At 47.9% G+C, this 20068-nt stretch overlaps 7 protein-coding genes across 7 annotated transcripts; 4 read left to right on the top strand and 3 right to left on the bottom strand.

Annotated features, from left to right (window-relative positions):
- Positions 1-420: 420 nt before the first annotated feature.
- Positions 421-1421, bottom strand: N7519_010048 (Actin cortical patch SUR7/pH-response regulator PalI; the record flags this gene model as incomplete). Its single annotated transcript, XM_057296821.1, has 3 exons — positions 421-669; positions 834-1223; positions 1302-1421. 3 exons carry the CDS (start codon positions 1419-1421, stop codon positions 421-423), a joined length of 759 nt encoding a protein of 252 aa, XP_057144703.1.
- Positions 1422-6845: 5424 nt separating this feature from the next.
- Positions 6846-8948, top strand: N7519_010047 (putative MFS phosphate transporter; the record flags this gene model as incomplete). The annotated part of the gene is made up of 2 exons (XM_057296820.1): positions 6846-7330; positions 7391-8948. The coding sequence occupies 2 exons, from the start codon at positions 6846-6848 to the stop codon at positions 8946-8948; spliced, it is 2043 nt and encodes a 680-aa protein (XP_057144702.1).
- A 401-nt stretch (positions 8949-9349) lies between these two features.
- Positions 9350-10732, top strand: N7519_010046 (RCC1 domain-containing protein; the record flags this gene model as incomplete). Its single annotated transcript, XM_057296819.1, has 1 exon — positions 9350-10732. One exon carries the CDS (start codon positions 9350-9352, stop codon positions 10730-10732), a length of 1383 nt encoding a protein of 460 aa, XP_057144701.1.
- Positions 10733-10811: 79 nt separating this feature from the next.
- Positions 10812-12573, bottom strand: N7519_010045 (uncharacterized protein; the record flags this gene model as incomplete). Its single annotated transcript, XM_057296818.1, has 7 exons — positions 10812-10838; positions 10895-11011; positions 11073-11662; positions 11717-11932; positions 11998-12130; positions 12225-12365; positions 12460-12573. The coding sequence occupies 7 exons, from the start codon at positions 12571-12573 to the stop codon at positions 10812-10814; spliced, it is 1338 nt and encodes a 445-aa protein (XP_057144700.1).
- Positions 12574-13292: 719 nt separating this feature from the next.
- On the bottom strand, positions 13293-13711 carry N7519_010044 (uncharacterized protein; the record flags this gene model as incomplete). The annotated part of the gene is made up of 2 exons (XM_057296817.1): positions 13293-13669; positions 13699-13711. The coding sequence occupies 2 exons, from the start codon at positions 13709-13711 to the stop codon at positions 13293-13295; spliced, it is 390 nt and encodes a 129-aa protein (XP_057144699.1).
- A 1518-nt stretch (positions 13712-15229) lies between these two features.
- Positions 15230-16625, top strand: N7519_010043 (uncharacterized protein; the record flags this gene model as incomplete). The annotated part of the gene is made up of 2 exons (XM_057296816.1): positions 15230-15947; positions 16015-16625. The coding sequence occupies 2 exons, from the start codon at positions 15230-15232 to the stop codon at positions 16623-16625; spliced, it is 1329 nt and encodes a 442-aa protein (XP_057144698.1).
- A 1299-nt stretch (positions 16626-17924) lies between these two features.
- On the top strand, positions 17925-20067 carry N7519_010042 (DUF3405 domain-containing protein; the record flags this gene model as incomplete). The annotated part of the gene is made up of 5 exons (XM_057296815.1): positions 17925-18094; positions 18173-18417; positions 18486-19065; positions 19116-19944; positions 20005-20067. The coding sequence occupies 5 exons, from the start codon at positions 17925-17927 to the stop codon at positions 20065-20067; spliced, it is 1887 nt and encodes a 628-aa protein (XP_057144697.1).
- Position 20068: the final 1 nt, after the last annotated feature.

Here is a 20068-nt window from a genome sequence, read left to right as displayed (position 1 = left end):
AGGCTCGGAGCACACTAAGGAGATTGCTGCCTTGCACTGCCCAACACACATATCTTAGCCCCTGGAAGTTAAGGGGGGGCAAAGCCTAACTCTCGCGGTACGGGGCCCGGCCATTGGCCCAACACGAAAACCCTCAGATATCCCGCAAAAGCAAGTGGCCGGATTAGCAACTTTACAATTTCCCTTGAAACTTCTAGTTAGATTGACTATTCTATATTCTAGTAATCTTAAGGTATCCTCGAGGTGGTATTCCTTAATATGGTATCATTCGATTTATAAATGGCTCTTCTATCTACTATATTGTATGGGATTATATTCGTTGCGAGTTTCCCCGATGTCCGCCCCCCGTCTGAAACCTGCGCTCTCCGACTGGCTACCACCACCGCTCCCTTCTTGTCTCCTTTTCTTTTCGGGTACTGATTACCCCTCTATATCCTTTGAGACGGGCGCAGGCGCATACGCAGCCCGTTTGTAAACAAAGACATTCACGAAGCAAGAAACGCTACCGGCGAGCACCAGCCCCACCGCGGCCCAACTCATCCCGAGGAATCTCTCGCCGTAATGGGCCGACACATTCGAGCCCTTGCCGTGAGCATTAATTAGAGCGACGAATTCAAACGCGATAACAGTTGCGATGATGGACGCGATGCTGATGCTAAAAGATCCGAGCTAAATCATGATCCCGTGTCAGCCATTTGTCATGCTTCTGGGGAAATCTGAGATCCGAAATGCACCACGCTGAACTGGGAAATGCAGTCTGCACAGACGATATGCAGAGACCAGAGTTTATGTAGGGGGGTAACTCCATCACCAGATCGTGGTATGTAACTCACCATGAAAAACGAAAATTCAAATAGGCCCTGGCCTGCGCGCGGGGAGAGAGTAGTCCATACTCGTACGAGGATCGCAGCACCCATCGCGCCAACTCCGATACAGTACATCACGGCCATGACCTGGCTTGTCATTCTGAAGGCGTGGAAGTCATCGCTGATTACGCGTGCCCATCCCAGGTCCTGGCTAGAGGTGATCTCCTTCGGCCAGGCTTGTGTCGGGTCAAATGAGGATAGAATCGTGCGGTTCGAGCATTCAGTTACGTTGCGCGTGACTTCTGTGCCGGGGTCGAGCGTTACCACCGTTCCCTGGCAGTAGGACATGACGTGGATGGAATAGAAATCATGGGCTCCACCGCTGGCGGTTCCTGCGGTGCCTGCGGGTGTATAGAGCTAGATGATAGGCCGCGCCAAGTCAGTCTCATGCAACCATCCGCCACTTATAGAGTAGTTGGAGACGGTCGGACTTACCGTCAAGAGATCCACGTCTTCGAGGAAGTTTCTCTGCGTCCCCGCGAAGAGACATAGGAGGGTAAGTATAAATGCAATGAACGCTGTCACCGTCGGAAATAGGCTCTTGAAGTCCAACATGGTGGAATGGTATGCGTTGGTCTAGTTCTAGTCTTCTGCAAGATGTAGTTGGATTCAGTAGTATCTGGGAATGACCGCAGATAATGATATGGAAGCTCAATATTCAAGGAGAAGATACCCGAATCTGCGATTCTCGCCCTCTTCACGATCCTTATATACATACCATACCTGGAAGTCGGGACGATCGGGATCGGGATCTTTTCTCACGATGGCTTCATTCCAGACGTGGGCTGTTAGAAAGGGGAACACATTTATTCCAAGGTTCTGCATACATATCGAGACTGGACTTCCGTGGAATGTATGCAGCACACATGATCTTGTATGGGATAAAAGGCCTATAGCTATTGGAAATGTAAAGTCTGGAGTAGGTCAGGTATGATGGCTGGGGAAGGGGTCCTGCGCACTTCAGGAATGTGTTACCAGCCACGAAGGACCCTGCCAGTCGACATCGTACTTGCGTCTTATTTGTGGGATATGGCACCGATGAATTAGTTAAGATATGAAGTGGATATGAATTTTATCTATGGGCTGGTTTGGGAAGATTGCGATCTCAGAGAGGAAGGGGTGTGCCAGGTTATATATATTATAACCTAAGAAATTTGACGTCAGTGGCAGGGGATTTTAGTACTTATGACCTTAGCCACTTCCCAGATTGACACCCGTGGACCTTTCCGGGCATTGGTTCAATGTCTCTAGAAAGTTCGTTGTGCCTCAATCTCAAATTCTCCCAGCTTAGATTCTTCGGCGCAACAGATTCATTCTTACCTCTGTCATCTGATGGAAGATGTAATATACCATTTGGCTTGCTCTCCTAATAGATATGTAATTATCATGACAAATACCCAAAAACAACAAGGAAACACTACTCCATCACAGCGAGACGACCTATCCATATTCCTGTACGGGGGAGGATAGCGGCACATTGGACAACTGGTATTTGATTGGTTGAGCAGTATGCTCGGTTGGGGGTTCAACTTGGCAGAATATTATCGAGTTTAACATCATCCATAACTAGATCAAGTATCATAGATAGATCAAATGATCGCATGTTATTGTAATTCAGTTTTGTAGGGACCATGCTTTTCACCGTTATTCTACGGTTTACAGCTATCCGTTTCTAATCAATACATGGTCCTTATAGCTATAACATTAGGAAGGGGCAAGGCATCTAAAAGGCCCTATGAAATGATACTTTCTCAATACAACATTTCCCTAATATTAGAGGTCAAATAGATCACTTGAATAGTATGAAGGAAGAAAACGAAAAGTGTTAGGAAAGAGGCGGAGAGCAAGGCGGTGAATTGGTCAATATGCTGAACCAATCAAATGCCCGCTCTCCAAGATGTCGCTATTTCCCTCTGTACGTCCTTGGACTATTGCAGTTGTGAAATTAGAGTGGATTAAGACCATAAATCTCATCTCCACCAAGTGTGGCACATCCGCCAACGCCTACCTAGTTGATGGGCATCGCTGGATAGCAAATTTTTACCAGATAGCATATTGTTAGGACTAGGTATCTTTTGTATGGAGTTGCCATACAAAAGATACACAGGCACAGCATACATAAAGCATAACATCGATTTTTCTTAACTCTCAAACTAGCTTAATGAAGAAGAGAAGAACGAAAGATCTAAGGCAAGTCTCGGTCAATTGTTTGCCTGCTAAGTCTGATTTCGAATACGTTATATAGAAGTGTGAAGAGTACCTGAAAAGCACCACATCTATATCAAAGTCTAGCCATTTTCTTACTTCAACTGGTTAATTCTTACACAAAGTCGATACTAAATAGGCAATTGAGCAATTGAACCTCCATTTACACTACGTATATCTTCTTACATTCTCCCTAACTTAAGAAAACTGACATTATGACTATGTTGGGTCTATGTACCTTTTGTATGGAATTGCTATACAAAAGATACCTAAAACCCTACAATTTGTTATCCGGTCCCCACCAACACTGGCCAAGTCGTTGGTGGGCTTGCCACGGTTATCTTTAATTATATTGCTTCTGTACATGTCTATGACAAACTATATAGGCATTCGCCAATGGGTAAAGGCATACAATAGATATTGCCATATTCGGGTTTTGGTGTATCTGGCGACAAGAAATCTATATATATTCCAAACAGATTTCCAAGGCGGATGGGCAAGGAATCCCATTAGCGTCGATCCAAAAGTGTCCCTTCGTTCCTGCAACTATCTAGCATCGATCAGGCAGAAGGAATTGCTTCGCCCTAGAAATCCAACCCGACGCCTGTGCAACTTGTATTATTAGAAACCAGATAAACGGTACTTCGTAGATCATTTGGCATAGACGTCTGATCGCTAGATCGGCAGAACGGATCAGCTGTAGGTAGGGGCATGCATGTAACTCTGGAGGCTGATATATTGTTGCCTGTCGGGATCGACATCGGGCATTATACAGACAAGTTCCCTGCTGGTGTACAGAATCTTTGAACAAGTCATAATGCGTGAGGGTTTGAGTGTTCGATTTGCCAATCATTCAGTCTATCTCACTTTGCATTCATGCACTTCGACGCGCCCTCTCCACGTCACTAGACATATCCCTTACCTTCAGCTCGCTAAGCTGGGAGCCGTATCCTTTGTGAAATCCACTAGGTTCTCAGTGTTCGTTGACGGTTAGTGAAGATCTTGCTGGGCTTGGGAACTTCGTACATTGGCCTTAGGCAAACCTATCTAGGATACCGGAGATGACATTAAGGTTAGAGGTGCATTAGTCACAGACGGTTGTACAGGTCGTCATCTCCGATGTTGAGTTGAACTCTACAGAGCTGAAACATCGCATGATTATGCATTTTGTTTTTCCTACCACCTGTTCATGGGTGAATTAGTCCGTGGCAAAACAACGTCATAAGCAAATTGTAGACCGACCTCAGGAGATTACACGAAAAGAGCTTGCAATGCGACGTAGGTCAGACCGAAATTGATAATGGCACAGTATGATGAACCAAAGGTTAATATCTCACTCGTCTGACTGTGTCGATAATATCGCTAGACGCCACTTTCGTAAAACTATCTACGTATATCGCTTTTACAGTGCCCTACAGGGGACGGTAACACAACCACGTGAATGAATGTGCAAGGAAGAGACACCAATGGAACTTACCAGCAACAGCACTTGCAGATAAGTGTGCGCTCTGTGCTGATGCAATAAAGGCTAAAAGCTATCTAGGTACGGGGTATAATCCTTCCAATAGATCCGGATATAGGGCTGTAGGGTGTCATGTCCCGCGTCTGGACACGCCACAACACTGATTTGTTGATTATTTCCAATGTACACGGGCTCGTTTGACTGGATATATGAGGTCCGGGGATACCGAACACTATATACGTACCTTGGTTATTTAGTCGGCTGGTATCTGTGATGTACTACTAACCGCGATGTAGTGCTGTGTACTCCATATCCGTACCCATCATGAGACCACGCCCTATGAACCCACAGAATTTGTAGACAAGCTCGTGGCGGGCAACACGTACGTAGTACGGAGTACACAGCAGCTATAATACCAGAGCAATCTTCCAAAGGGTTCGCTCTTCTAGAAGTCAGCTAATGTATGTAGCCTGCAAGGGCGGAATTCCTGACGGAGCAGCCAATGAGCAAGGCAAAATAAGCAAAGAAAGTCACCTGCCTTCATTGGCCAGCACCAGAGAGATGTTGGGCTAGTATAGCCCGAGATCATCCAGGTATCCACGCAAAGTATAGCATGTAGCGCAGCCCCTGGGAGCTGAAACGGAAAAGGGGGAAATTAAGCAAAATCGGTCTGCAGGGCGCATATCATACGCAAGGCGCAGGTTTGGTGGGTACAAAGGTTTCTCAGACGCATTCCCGAGTATCCTAAAGTAGGGGGGGTTGGCCGAGACATATCAAACCACGCGTGCATTCCAACGTTGGAATCTTGATTTTGACAACTGACCACGCGAAACGTGAGCACGTGCTTGCCATCACCAAATCCAGCCCTAGAAGACCAAGCATTGTAGAAGCTCACTTGGCGACGCCCGTCGGGAACCCTATTATTGCTTGACGGGCTTGGAATTGCTTGGATTTTCTTGGAATTGCTTGGGATGATGTGAGATGCCGAAGCAAGCTTTAGCCAAGATTCTGGAAGGTTTGGACGCAGAGATGCTCGCATGCTTCGATTTCAGACGCGTTTCTGGCCCAAGATGGTCGATAGTACACAATTTTAGTTTCATTCGAAACAGATTTCGCCGGGCAACTCGTGTCAATGATACTCTAGTCCATGTCATCTCATAGATTCACCGGATAGATCGGGATTTAGGACAGCAGTTGACACGCAACGTGATAACACGTGTTGGAGGAAGGTTTAGATTTCGAGCGAAGGTGCGGAGGATGGAGCTGCACATGGTCAAATGCTGCATGCTGATTGGTCAAAGATTATGCATACAGGATGCCGGGGTTAACGATTAGCGTGGAACTGGCTCAGCCACTACGTCAATATTGAATGGCCCAGATGCGGGCCGTTTCGGTATTGGAAGTGATTTTGGGAGCGAGATTGCTTTAGATATTGAACAATTGCCTCAGTCAAAGCGTAAATGATATTACGATATTCCCCTTGGATCCGAGATGACCTCCGGGCTCCGAGACTAGGTGTGTTGTTTGTTGGTTACGGGTTGCCACTTTACCCGTGGCGTCCCATTGGCATCCCATTGGCATAGCATTGGCATTGCCTTGGCATGTGGTTTTGCAGAATTGACATTTCTGCCTATTTATAAATCTTGTACATTATACAACATAGATGCTTCATAATTAATCGACAAATGTTATATTGTAAATACTCCGTACATACTCCGTACTCCGTATAGGAGTAATTATTGTCAAACATCGAACTGAAACTGGGAACAGAATTTATCGCCCCGCGAAAGTTGGGAAGATCTGCCTCGAACCGAAGGCGGTGTCCACCTGAATTGGAATTCTGCCCCCACGTGCACGCTTGATTGGTTCCCGGTAACCCCATCGAAGATCCGCCAGACCCACTTCTATCCACTAAAAGTAGAAAATCTGCTTCCGGAACCAAAACTAGCAATCGCAGACCCAGGTCCACACCGAAAGAGGGCCCTGACCCCAAGATAGAGTGGTTCTTGCCTTCCGACCTTCCAAGCTTTTTTTTTTTTGGTCGATTTTTTCTGAGTTTGAAGTGGAGACGCTTACTTGTGCCGTTGCATGTTCTTCCACGCTCCGGTTCCCTCACTGCTCGCTTCTGCCTTCTTCTTCTTCCCACCTTCTACCTTTTCCCATACTTAAGAAAGTCAACCGCCACTTCCTTGGGTTGAAGTCTCACCTTCCCCAACTATTGTGGTCACTTTGACTCTCCTCTCCGCCGGAATTGACCCGGTTATCAGGCAAAGTTCCTGCTCACGCGACACCTTTCAGTGAACACTCCCACCATGACCGACTTCGGTCCACGTGCCCCCCATGGGCCCGACATGTCGGGAGACCATAACCCGCTAGAGGATATGGATATGAACGAGAAGGGTGCCTTCGATTCCCTCATTCGCCCCGATGACAGCTACACCCCCGAAGGTACCTACTGGGCTGATCTCCCGCTGTGGAAGAAGATCACATTCGTTACCTCCTACAACAACATGGAGGCAAGGAGAGAGCTGAGTGATATCTGGAAGATGATGAAGGAGGACCCTCTCTCGCCCGTCTCTTACTACTTCCGCAACATGGTCCTCCCTGGTGCTGGTCTTGGTCTGGAGGGTTACGTGCTCTTCTCTATCGGCAACATCAAGCCTCTCTTCCAAGCAGCCTTCCCCGATTGCTGGAAGCACGCCACAACCTGCAGTCAGCAGTGGATATACGCCATCGACTACCTCGAGATCATCGGTATCATCGTGGGTCAGATACTGGTTGGAATCTTGGGTGACTGGTAAGCTGCAATCGTCCCACCCGTGGGAATAGAGCTAGGACTATACTAACGAGTGACTAGGCTTGGCCGTCGATGGGGTTTGATTCAGGACGCCGTTATCATGCTTCTCGGTCTTGTCATGTTGACTGCCGCCTGGGGTGTGACCCAAAATGGCTGGATCATCTGTTATGCTTGGTGTCTCTTCATCTACGGTATCGGTGTTGGTGGTGAGTACCCCATGACCGCCACCAGTGGTATGGAAAATGCCGTCGGCTCTGGAAAGATCTCCACCAAAGAAGATCGTCTGCACCGTGGCCGCAAGGTCACCAGTGCCTTCCTGATGCAGGGTTGGGGTCAGTTCTTCAACCAGGTTCTGCTTATCATTCTCCTTCTCTGCTTCCACCACGGCAGTGGTAACAACCCTTACTCCACCGTCTCTGTTCAGTGGACCTACCGAGTTTCCTTTGCGATTCCCGCCGTCGGTACTTTGTGGCTTGTGTACTACCGTGCCTACCACATGAAGGCTGCTAGCAAGCAACTTGCCGTTGCCAAGAAGAAGGCCTCCGTCACTGGTTACGATGCCCAGTCTCTGAAGCTGACCTTCAAGTACTTCGGATTCCGCATGTTCGCAACTGCTGGCGGTTGGTTCGCCAACGATGTCTTCTTCTACGGCAACAAGCTCTTCCAAAGCGAGTTCATCAAGGTGATCAGTCCCGAATCCCACTCTGTCATGCCCACGTGGTTGTGGAACTTGGTCAATGTCGGTGTTTCTCTGTGCGGATACTATATGGCCTCTTTCTTGATCGACAACAAGCTATACGGTCGCAAATGGATGCAGATCATTGGTTTCATGCTCTGCTTCATTCTCTTCATCGTCCCTGCTTTCAACTTCGAATACTACCGCCGCCCTGAGAACATCAAGTCCTTCCAGACTATGTACTTCCTGAGCTCTTTCTTCAACCAGTTCGGTCCCAATTCGGTCTCCTTCCTGGTTGCTGCCGAGGTTTTCCCCACACCCATTCGTGCCTCCGCTCACGGTATGTCCGCTGCCTGGGGTAAGGCTGGTGCGCTTCTGGCCGCCGTCCTGTACAACTACATCGATACCCAGACCAAGTTCTATGTTGTGCCTTGGTTTGGCCTGGCTGGTGCTGTGATCACCGCCTTCTTCCTTCCCGACACCACTGGCCTTGACCTGAAGGAGCAAGAGCGCCGATGGCAATACCTCCGCCAGGGTCGCGAGCAAGACTACCACGGTCCTGCCGTGCACCCCAAGCACCTGTCATGGTATGAGCGCTACGTCCTGCGCAAGTCCCGTTACTACGATGCCGAACTCGACTACCAACAGAAGGTCGAGGAGTACCGCGTCGAGTGGGAGACCGCTATGGCTGCCAAGGCCGCTGAAAAGGATTCTGCCGATGCCGTTGACACCGATGACTCACTTCTCGAGGGCCACGTGCACACATACTTCCACCGCACTAGCCCTATGTTCAAGGGCATGGAGAAGAATGTGTCTTCCAAGCAGGATACTTTCACCTTGCCTCCCCTGCAGAGAGCGAGTCTGAGGATGCTTACAGCAATGAGAAGCAGTAAGCGGTTGGTTTGCTCGGTCCTCAGGTTATTGCCTGTGATGAGACCATGAAACAATTTTTTTAAAGCTAGCCTGGCTATGAATAATTCCCCTTTTTTTTCGCTTTTAAAAAGCCAATTTTGCATATACACCAAGTCGCTTCTTGAAAATCTTCATGCTCGCTATATGAATCAGCTTTTTGCTTGACGCATGAAGCGGGCCCCTCGATCCATGCATATTGATATATTGATACCACATATTGTTACAAATGTTATTCTTGAAGACCATTCATCCAATTTGCGGCTCGTAGAAGAGACTACATATAGATTTTGCGGCTAGCCTGAGGCAGAAATGCTGACTAACACAATACTTTCTGGGCACGCGGGCATCGATGGAATAATGGATATGAATCGCACACTTCGTCAAATCCGATGATTCCTCAAACATAGAATCCCAAGAAAAAAATAAGAATCATGAGACTCTTCGCCTTCGGCTCAAACGGATCAGGCCAACTAGGCATTGGCCACGAGGAAGACGTCCCCACACCAACACAATGTCTCTTCGAACAGACAGAGACATCACAAGGACCCCAAATGACCACCATTCAAAACACCAGGCTGGCAGATGAATCTGGAACCACCACAATCGCAGCAGGTGGAAACCACACCCTCCTCCTAACAACCAGCGGCTCCATCTACGCCGCCGGCTGCAATGCAGACGGACGGTGCGGGCCGCACAGGGCAACCAAACCCCCAAAAGAGCAAGAGTCCGACAACAACAGAAACATCCTGCGCTTTCGTCGAATGATCATCTCAGACGCAGCATCCGATACAGAGGTATCAAAGTTCAAACACGTCTCCGCCACGTGGGAGGGCACGATTGCTGTAGCTTCCGTGCCACGAAGCAGCAATAATGTCGACCATGGAGACACTCCCGACACGGAAGATCGTGTCTTTGTCTTCGGATCCTCGCCTAAAGGTGAACTGGGTCTAGGTCAAAATACCACTGCCCCCGTCCCGGGGACATGTATCCCCTCCTTCCCGCCAACGGATTTGAGAATCACAGCGCTTGCGAGCGGAATGGCTCATTCGGCTGCTGTGCTTTCGAATGGACATGTCTATGGCTGGGGCGCGGCGCGGAAGGGTCAGCTCGGGAGGGAGAATCGAGATGCTAAGATTGCTTATTCTCCTGTTCGAATTCGTGTGTCTTTCTTTGCGGAGGCTGTTGCTTGCGGCAGGGAGTTTACGGTTGTCTCGGGACAGGGGCGGTTTGTTGTTCTCGGGGATAGGGGAATCGGTGGGGTATTGAATATCCCGGAGAGTTTATCTTTGCGCGCGGGGGATGATGGAGATCTAGGTGGATATGGAGATCATTTACAGAATGATGGGCGAGAGGAATGTGGAGGGTGCAGAGGTACTATTCCTTATGGCTGTACTGGTATTGCGGCTAGTTGGCATGGGGTCTATGTACATGCTGCGCCTGGGCTGGGACGGGTGGAACCGTCGATATCGAATGAAGCGTTAAGCACCGGATCTCGATCAGATGCACAGACAGACCCTGATTCTGATTTTGTCGGTGGCTCCATTATTGCCTGGGGACGCAATGATCGAGGCCAACTTCCACCGCCGGATCTTCCGACTCCTGCTAAACTCGCTGTTGGCAGTGAACATGCCCTTGCTCTTCTGCAAGATGGCCGAGTGGCGGCGTTTGGATGGGGCGAGCATGGAAACTGTGGGCCTGATACAGATTCTCAGGGAATGTATCGGGTACATATAATGTGGTTTCGCTCCCTGAAGCTGTGGGCGCGGATGGAAAGGTTGTCGGGGTTGGAGCGGGGTGTGCGACTAGCTGGATGATTGTGACATGATTGACTTTGGGATCTGAGAGCGCCGAAAGTTGCTGACAACTGCACTGCTCCTGGCAGGGGGTGTTTGCTCAGTCGAAAAGACCGTATTGGCGAACCTATCAACTATCAGCACACATGTATGAAAGTCTCGCAAGAACCGGAATATACATACTTGAGACAAACGCTGTGTCGGCGGAAGACCCATCTCATCGTCTGCCTCTTCGGCATGAGAACCATTGTGTTTCGAGAAGGAAGGCTCCGCATCGCGAATAGATGCCCCGAATGCGTCCTGTGCGTTTGGTTAGCCACCCATATATAACCACCAGAAGCGAAAAAGAAAAGCCACATACCTGCGTTCCCGACGCATCCCACCCAAGAATATCCTGTGGTTCCTCTTCTTCATTCATCTCATCCCATTGCCGGTCGTCATCAGCAGGCACGAAAAGGCTATCGAATTCCATCGAAAGACCAGACGCCACCGGTCGATCTGCGCTAAGTTTCTGGCTCAGATTCTCCTGCGTAGATGACCCATTAAGAGGACGGATCGATCTGCTTCTCGGTGGCGGCGGGGGCATCTGAGTACTTGGTGTCACCGATGGGCGAGTATCGCGCTGCCTGATCGCTGAGATTGAGACAGGCGCGGGCGTTTGCCGTGGGATTGTCCCGCGTGTTGACGTGGGGACGTCTTCACTATCTGCCTGGCCGCGGGTCATGACTGTGAATTCTGCGCTGGCGCCTTCGAATCGGTACTCCAGTTGCAGAGGCTTGCAGGGTCGGGTGTACCGTGCTGTTACGGTGGCGGTTGCCGTTTCGGCATGCGCAACTACGGCTTTGAAGTCTTTCAGGTTGATCGCGACGTGCATGTTCTCTTCGACTAAGTACTCTTGGAAGTCGCGCTTGTCTGCTGCCACGGACGTGTGAACTGGGTGTTTTAGTACTTCTGTTTGAGTGTCAGTTAACCAGACCTGGAGACTCGATGGAGAACTTGACATACCCTTGCCATCGGTGATTTTTGTTGTGAAGCTTGTGAACACCGCTCTGCCGGAATCAGAGTACATGTCCAGCTGCTCGGCAGATAAGCTAAAGTGCTCAATGAGCTGTTTGAGGAACCGTGGATCAGCAGTCCACATGCTGGTAGCTTTGGACTTATCGAAGACGGCATGCTGCACAACCGCTGGTTCGTAGGTCAACTTGTATGATTTGATCACGCCTAGATATAGTTCAGATATATGCAGTCTAAGCCAGTAAAGACAGTTCGATGCAAGGGTATCTTACCTAGTCCACAAATCATCTTCACTGTTAGTCTACACTCAGCTTGCTGCAGATCTTCATGCAATTCCATGTCACAGCGTTCCACGGCTGTGTCCTTGTTCCTGTCAATTCTCCCGCGGAATATGGAGAGAAGTGCCTGGATTCGATATCAGCATAAATCAAGGAAGATAATCACTGTAAACCTGCTATAGGACACAAATTCAAGCGGGGGAAAATGTCTACACACTCACTTTGTTATAGATCTGGCAGAAAAACCGTTCCAGCAAAACACTGCCACTCCTGCCGTTGCTGGAGTTGAAAGAATATGCCTCAAAGAATTCCCCCTTTCGAACGCGAAGGAGGCAAACCCCGTCTTGGTGGAATTGAGGGCGCTGAGGCGGAGCTGGGGCACAGTTAGCCAGAATATTTCATGCTGGCTTCGAGAACTTGGACTGGACTGATCACCCCAAATGTAAGATAACTTACGAGGTCAGGCTCTGCTTCGATGGCGACTGTTTCGCTGAATTTGGACAGGCATATTAAGGCGTCGTGGAGCCGGACTAAGGCTGGCGGGCCTAGCGACAATGAGAGCGACGTCATGGCTGCGCTGGAGCTGCTTGGCCTTTTGACAGGTGTCAAATAAGTTTATGTATAGAGTCAACCTGTAAATATCAGTTTGTCTAGTCTCATTGAGCTCATGGCGCGCTGTTGGCTGTGTAAGATTCGGTCGAAGAAGACGACGCGGACAACCACACGAGATTACATAAGCTTTTATATAGACCCGTGGACCCGTCCCCGGGTGAACCCACCATGGTCACAAATCTGAACCTAGACCTCGCTAAATCGCAGGTTACATTCCCAATCTTTGAACAAACCCCCCCCAGAAACGAAATGTATTTACCTAATTTCAAAGGTCTCCACCTTGTGTCCGGATGTTCAATGTTATATCCTGTGGCTTTGCAGGTGACCAACCTATGGGGGCACAAAGAAGCCATTTGGCAGGGTTGATGTGAGTCTGACCTGGGAGTCGATTCTCACAAGACTTGGTGGGTATCTTTGGACACGACCTGATCTCCTATATAATAACCACGTTTCGACAATCTATGGATAAGATACAGGTTGGTATAGACAAATGATGGAAACAAATTAGCCAGTCCAGTACAGACAGATCCAGGAAGTAATTACACAGCGAGCATGGCGTCGCCTGAAAGGCAAACTATAAAACCCCTAAAAGATAATTTTAGCATCCACTTCTGTATAAACATAATGCAATGAATGCTAAGATAAACTAACCTATTGTCCCATCTTCAGACGAATGGTTATAACTGGGGCTCAGTTGTGATAGTGCCCCAAGTCATGAGGGGAGTACCCATAATCCCCTTCTGGCTCTGACAAGCCATCGTACCCTTCGTACCAATTTTGCCTTCCCACTGGAACTTGGCAATGGAAGTATTGATGACGTCGATAATATCCTGATTACCAACATAGGCGGTATTCATGGGATTGTCGCCTTCAATACCAAAAGCGCAGGTGCCATACTGAGCCAGCTGATGCTGGCTGTCGGTGAAAGTGACTTTCCAGGTGCCGCCGCCAGCAATGTTTCTGGCAAGATGCTGGCAGTCAGCCACGAGGGGAGAACCACCAGTGCTTTGGTTGATGAAGGTTGAGTCTCCGCAGTCGTTTATGGAAGCTCGTGCTTGTAAGAGGGGTTCTCCGGGGCCATACTACCAAGCCTCATAAAGTCCCAGTATTGAGCTAATGTTGGCTATTTCGTACATACTCCGTAAAGTGGAACCTACTTTTGACTGAAACAATTGGGACACGGGAAAATGTGCGTTAAACCCTGGTATTTGTAAAACCAAGACCCCCATATTTCATGCTGTAGATAGATCTCTATGATTTGCATGCAGATATATGCTCTTGAACAAGTATTATTGTTGACCTTACGGCTTATCTATAAAAATTGGCTCATATTTCCTTGTGGAATCTTCATAATTGACTGGTTTTACCCTAGGAGGAAGGGATAGGCCCGCCGCTACTCTCGGAGAGCGGCGTTTTGACCGGAGGACTGAGCTTCTAAGAGGCGCGTATCGGTCATGAAAGCATGCTAATTGCTCAAAATTGGCGAACTCAACTTCGCTATTACAAATATATATGGAGTACGGGAGAGGGCCAATTAAGGGAGTTCGTAGTCACAGAAAAATCTCATTATTATCATGCTGAATTAAAAGAAACACCTGTTTAATACAAATCAGCAATTCAATACGGAGTACTCACTGTACATCTATGTCAATCCTACATGGCAGCCCTGGATGTGTCCAAATAACAACTTACCTGAAGTGATTAAATGCAAACAGTACTTATCCTAGTCACAACACGCCATGATATGCCCAAATGTGATATTCCTTAACAGGCAGGATGGGCATAATAGTGAGTAGCGAGGAATCTGCCGGGAGAAAAGGGTTGGCGTTTTGATGCTATGGTCCACATGATATGAGATCCATAGTCCGTAGTCCTGGAAGGATTCAGTTCATCCGGAAAACTATCCCAGACCGAGTACAAAGTGTGTGTTCCATATAAACTATATATTTATATCGAGTGGATTTTAGTTTCACCGTGTCTCGTTTATTACCACGTCTTATTGTACAAGTGTACATCCAACACCCCACCAGGTGATGGGTGGGGCAAGGGTTTAGATCAGAATTGCTTGTACTCCGTATTGATCCCTGCATATCGCTTGGCCCCCCTGTTTTTCCCTCCTTTTTCTCCGTAATCTTTCCGATACGCCGAGGACCGAAGTTTGTTGAGATCTATGGACTTTTGTTCTGTTAAGGAATAGTGGGCTAGGGTAGTAATGATGCAAGTACTCCGCGAGTGTATTTATAATTGCGAAGAGCCAACCTTGGAAGCTCACAATCTAATATAAAGTATGATTTACATACTGTATGTTCTGAAAATACAGTTACCTATCTATGTAATGTTAAGAAATACAAGTTGAAGAAGTTTTGATATAAATTCTAGAGATTTATACAGAACTTGAACCCTGCGGGCCAACCCGTGTATTTGGACCGTGTGCGGAGTACGTATACGGACATTGGGGCCAGGTAGTGGAATCTATCAATTTGCGGGCTTTTCTGTCCAAGGGAATCTTACCACACTATGTTTATTAAAAATTTTTTTAATAGCCCTGGAGGTTATGTAGGTAGGAAACATCTTCTGCCGAATCTGAATCTTGCTCTTATTCTCGTCTCTCAGGATGCTTTTGAACCGGCTAGTTCCCACTTCGGGACTTTCAGCACTTACCTCGGTCCAGACGCTTCGGACTTTTCTTTTCTTTCTTTTCTTCTATGTTTTACTTATTGTGGTCGCGCGCAGACAGTCTTCCCGCGATCCAACCTCAATATTTTTCGATCCCACGAAAGCTTATAATCCTATCTATTCCGCAATCAGGCTTGAGCAAGCATCTTCTTTCATCGATACAGCGAACAATGCCACAGAGCCGCAGACACCAAGAGGTCCACGGCAGCCTAAATTTTGCTTGGGGATTGCCACCATTGCACGAAAGGGTGCCAGATATTTCCAAGCTACTGTAGGCACATTCCTCGAGGGCCTGAGCGAGGAGGAAAGAGCAGACATCCACTTGATTCTATTCATCGCGCACACGGATCCGTCGCAGCACCCCGCTTATGCAGAGCCGTGGTTATACAAGCTAGCGGACCAGGTGTTGCTATACAATGCCTCCGAAGTTGACGTTGGTCATATACGCTCCCTAGAAACAGATGAGGCTAAAATAGCGGGGCGTGAGAAGGCTCTTTTTGACTACACGTATCTCTTGAAGGCGTGTGCAAAGATTGACACGCCATACGTTATTATGCTTGAAGATGATCTCGTTGCTTTAGATGGATGGTATCACCGCACCCAAACTGCTTTGTCTTCTGCCGAGGAACAGACCCGAGAAATGGGAGCGGCAAATTGTGAGTTTTGCCTGGAATTACCTAGGTACCTTTCGCCTTTACTAATAGTAGATTTTTCCTTACCTAGGGCTGTACCTGCGTCTTTTTTACACCGAAGAATATTTTGGCTGGAACGCTGAAGAATGGCTTACCTACCTTCTCTATTCCATTCTTGTCGTTTGCCTCGTGGTCTGCGTTCTCCTGGTCTTCCGAAGATTCAACGCCCATGCCCGCCCCCTCTTACCGAATATGACGATAATTCTTTTGAGTGGTATATTCACACCATTATTGATTGGGCTCTTTTTTGCCATGGGCCGAGTGACGATGCTCCCTCGACCGAACGGCGTACACCAAATGCCCAAATTTGGGTGTTGTTCACAGGCCTTTGTCTTCCCCAAGTCACGGATACCGGAGCTTGTTGGGCTATATACATCTAAGCGTATTGGATACGTTGATATGCTCACTGAGGAATATGCAAATGCGAGAAATGAGATTCGCTGGGCAGTGACGCCAAGCCTTGTACAGCATGTTGGGCGGAAGAGCTCTAAAGGTGCTGACGATATTTCCTCACATGTCAAGATCAAGTCTAAGGCGGATTTGACAGTTGTAGAGAAGCTTTGGAATTTTGAGTTTGAGATGAACAATGCAGAAGCTTTGCGTGCAGAACATGATGCCGTGAAGGAGCGAGTGGGCTCTTAGGTTCATCATTGTGTATATTATTGTTTTGATTGACTTCTTGGACAACGTCCGGTTTCTGTTCTCATAAAGTATAAAGTGGGGTTGAATCTCTTTAAACGCGGTGAATGAACGCTGGTGAAATTTCACTTAGATTGATCAAGCGTTTGCTTGTTTGACTATTTGCTAGATTGTGGCCTTATAAAAGGCCTTTCCTTTATAATCCAATAGAGCAAATTTCTCTTATTGATTCTCCCTCAGTAGCCAGTTGTTGGGTAGCCTCAACGAAATCTACAATTGAAAAATATTTCCACGAAGGCAACTTACCACTAGTGATCCGTACAGAGTAGAACCTTCCCTCAACCGGTAAAATTAAATTGGTCTCAATATAAGCGAGCCCATTTAGATAATAGTACGATCTCATTGGGGAAAAAAAAAAAAAAAATAAGCGACCTCGGGAGGTTATATTAATTAGCAAGGAAAGGGGTCAAATTTGTGAGTTTAGAATCATTAATTACAGACGATCCGCACGAACATCCTTCCCAACTGTCCAAACAGAGTACATATGTACTCCGTACTCTGTGTTAAGAGAGAGACAGTGTTCCACCTGGGCCAGGTCTGTTAAACGCGATTACTACTCCGTACTGCTCCGTACTTTACCTAGGTAGAGTCACACTAGTACCTAAGGAGTAGTCATGCGAAAACAGAGTACGTAGTACTTACTCCGTACTTATGTACCTAGGTAGGCTTGAGTTGAGGTCCGTGCAGTCCCCAATACCCTGCCAACCCCCCAGTTCTCTCTTTTGCACTCTTCTTTTACATACAAGATGTTCTACGGTAAAGAAATTTCGAAATTTGTTGAGATACATAGCTTATCAAGTTCCTGTGTCTTGTACTCTGTTATAAGAGATATGCCTGTTTACATAGAACTATATCGGGTAAGGCGCCGTTAAGGTTGGGCACCCGCAGGGCTGGCATTTTTCAAATTACAGCCGTATGTATCGAGTATGTATCCGTGGACATATCCATCCATGGGCCACGGCCCCAAGGCGGTCCGTGGACAACGTGGCGGATGACTAACTTTCTACCCGCCCGCGGAAGAACCTTGGAACTTTGGAGGCTCCCGATCTCAGGAGCCAATAAGATCTGTCCATGGTTCAGCCATGGTTCAGCCATGATTTATTTGTGTTTGCGCATTCTCCTTTTCCTTCCTCACTACATGTACCTAGGTACATACACCCCAGTAACGCATCACTATCAACGATCATGAACACAAACACGGTTTAAATCACTCCTTGAAACCCACATGGTCGTCCCTCGACAATGCGCCTCATTGACAACCTTGTGCTGAAATGCAGACATTTATTGAGGACTTCTCTAAAGCGCAGTCTCTTTGCGATTGCGCTTAGCCTTGTATTTACAATTTTCATGCTTGTACCTCGGTCAAGAGAAGCTACTGCAATACGAGGCGGCCAAACAGTCCATCCTTCAAGGTATATTATTTGACCACCTAGGCTAATATGGCTTGGTATGGTGATTTCCTAGTCGCTAACATGCTTATCCCCTTGTAGTAAAAGAAATGCCTTTTTTTTAGGATCTGGCCCTGCTGGTGATGGGGATAGCCTCGGTGAGCTAGTTTTGGAAACTTCGCACGAGCCACTCTCTACACCTTATGATCCATATCCTGAATATAGCAGCGCTGCATGGAACAACATGTGGAGGGGAACTTACCAGCAGTGTGCTGGCCCAAATGGTTTAGACCTGGATCGTAGAGATGCGGAAACAGCTATGAAAGCGTTTCGTTGGAATCAGTCAGGTATGAGATCGACAAGCCTATGGCATATTGTAGTTCAGCGAACGCTGATAGCATGCTAGATTTTCCAGCGCCAATTTTTGGATCATACGAGGCGTGGAATCTTGATCGGAGTGTCTGCGCCGACCGATATTCTCGGTATGCGGCGTACGGCTATGCAGATGAAGGCGAAAAAGTGCAGTGGCAGGATGTGAATTGGGCCACTTTGCAACAAGACTGCTTGCAGCGCAATGCAGACCGATATCAGCCTTCGAAAATCGGGGAAAAGACGCGGACTCTGCACAAGGAGCACGACAAAGAAACAGACGAGCATCGCTGGAGCGGAGAGAAGACAGAGACAGATCGAAACAAGACCTCTGCTTTTTTCAAACCACGGACGGCGGTAGTCCTGCGCACATGGCTCGGCATGGAATACACGGAAGATGATCTCTATTATGTCCGGTCAATTATAATGGAGCTATCGCTCTTATCCGGCGCAGAATACGAGGTGATCATCTTGGTTGATACGAAAGACGTTGAAGTGCCTCATCCAGCGGACAAGGCGGGCTTGGACAGTCTGAAAAGCTCTCTCCCGCGGGAGCTCCAGGATCTGGCAGTGTTTTTCAACTCAGAGATACTAAAGGATTGGTATCCAAAGATCGATATTCATGAGTAAGGTTTCATCAGCTTCAGTCAAATTTCGAAACGCTAATGTTTTCCAGAGCCATACTTCAATACTTTCAGCCAATGCAGATTTTCTCACGGGTGAATCCGCAATACGACTTTTTCTGGCAGTTTGAGATGGATTCACGTTATACAGGACATTTCTATAACTTTCTCCAGCAGGCAGCAGAGTTTGCAAAGCAACAGCCTCGCAAGAATCTATGGGAGCGCAACTCTTACTTCTACATCCCCGCTGTGCACGGGAGCTGGGACAATTTTATCGACCAGGTAGACCAGAGCATGACGAACCTTGACAGTATCTGGGGCCCACAGCCAGCAAAAGGTATCGAGGTTGGGAATGAGGCACCCGAGCCACTACGCTCAGACCTGGACGATGATTCTTGGACCTGGGGCGTGGGCGAGGAAGCCGACGTGATCACCTGGCTGCCTCAATTTGACCCTCGACACACCGATTGGCCCTTCAGGACCCGGGTGTATAATTTCCGCCAGAAGCAACGGACTCCGCGCCGGGCATCCGTTGTGGCAATGTCTCGTGTCTCAGCCCGATTGCTCCGCCTCATGCATGCGGACAAGACTGAGAAAGGTTTGGGGTTAGCATCTGAAATGTCCCCCACGTCCTGGGCTCTTTATTATGGGTTGAAAGCAGTTCAGGTTCCTCAGCCCATTTACCATGCGCACGATACAAATCCCGTTGAGCTTAATCTCCGAGCTAATTCGGGCAAGCCTGGTAAAATCAGCGCAGGGTGGGATAGTATCTGGAGCTGGAACCGGCACAATGATATTCTGATGAAAATGTCATACATGTTTGGGTCGGAATTCCCCGAAAAGATCTATCGAGCCTGGCTAGGTTATGATGATTCGGAGAAGGTGAGCGGTTTTGTTGACCCCTTGACTTTCCCGGTGATATTTGCTAATAAACACGGAAAGGACGGGCATCGCCTTTGCTTGCCTCCGATGTTCTTACATCCGGTGAAGAATACAAAAAGATAGT

Source organism: Penicillium mononematosum, assembly GCF_028829835.1.
Source record: "Penicillium mononematosum strain IBT 11891 chromosome Unknown utg000005l:1.0-9366267.0:1.0-9372171.0, whole genome shotgun sequence".
Lineage (NCBI taxonomy): Eukaryota > Fungi > Ascomycota > Eurotiomycetes > Eurotiales > Aspergillaceae > Penicillium > Penicillium mononematosum.
Note: the sequence above shows the minus strand (reverse complement) of the source record. Positions and strands in the feature narration are given on the sequence as shown.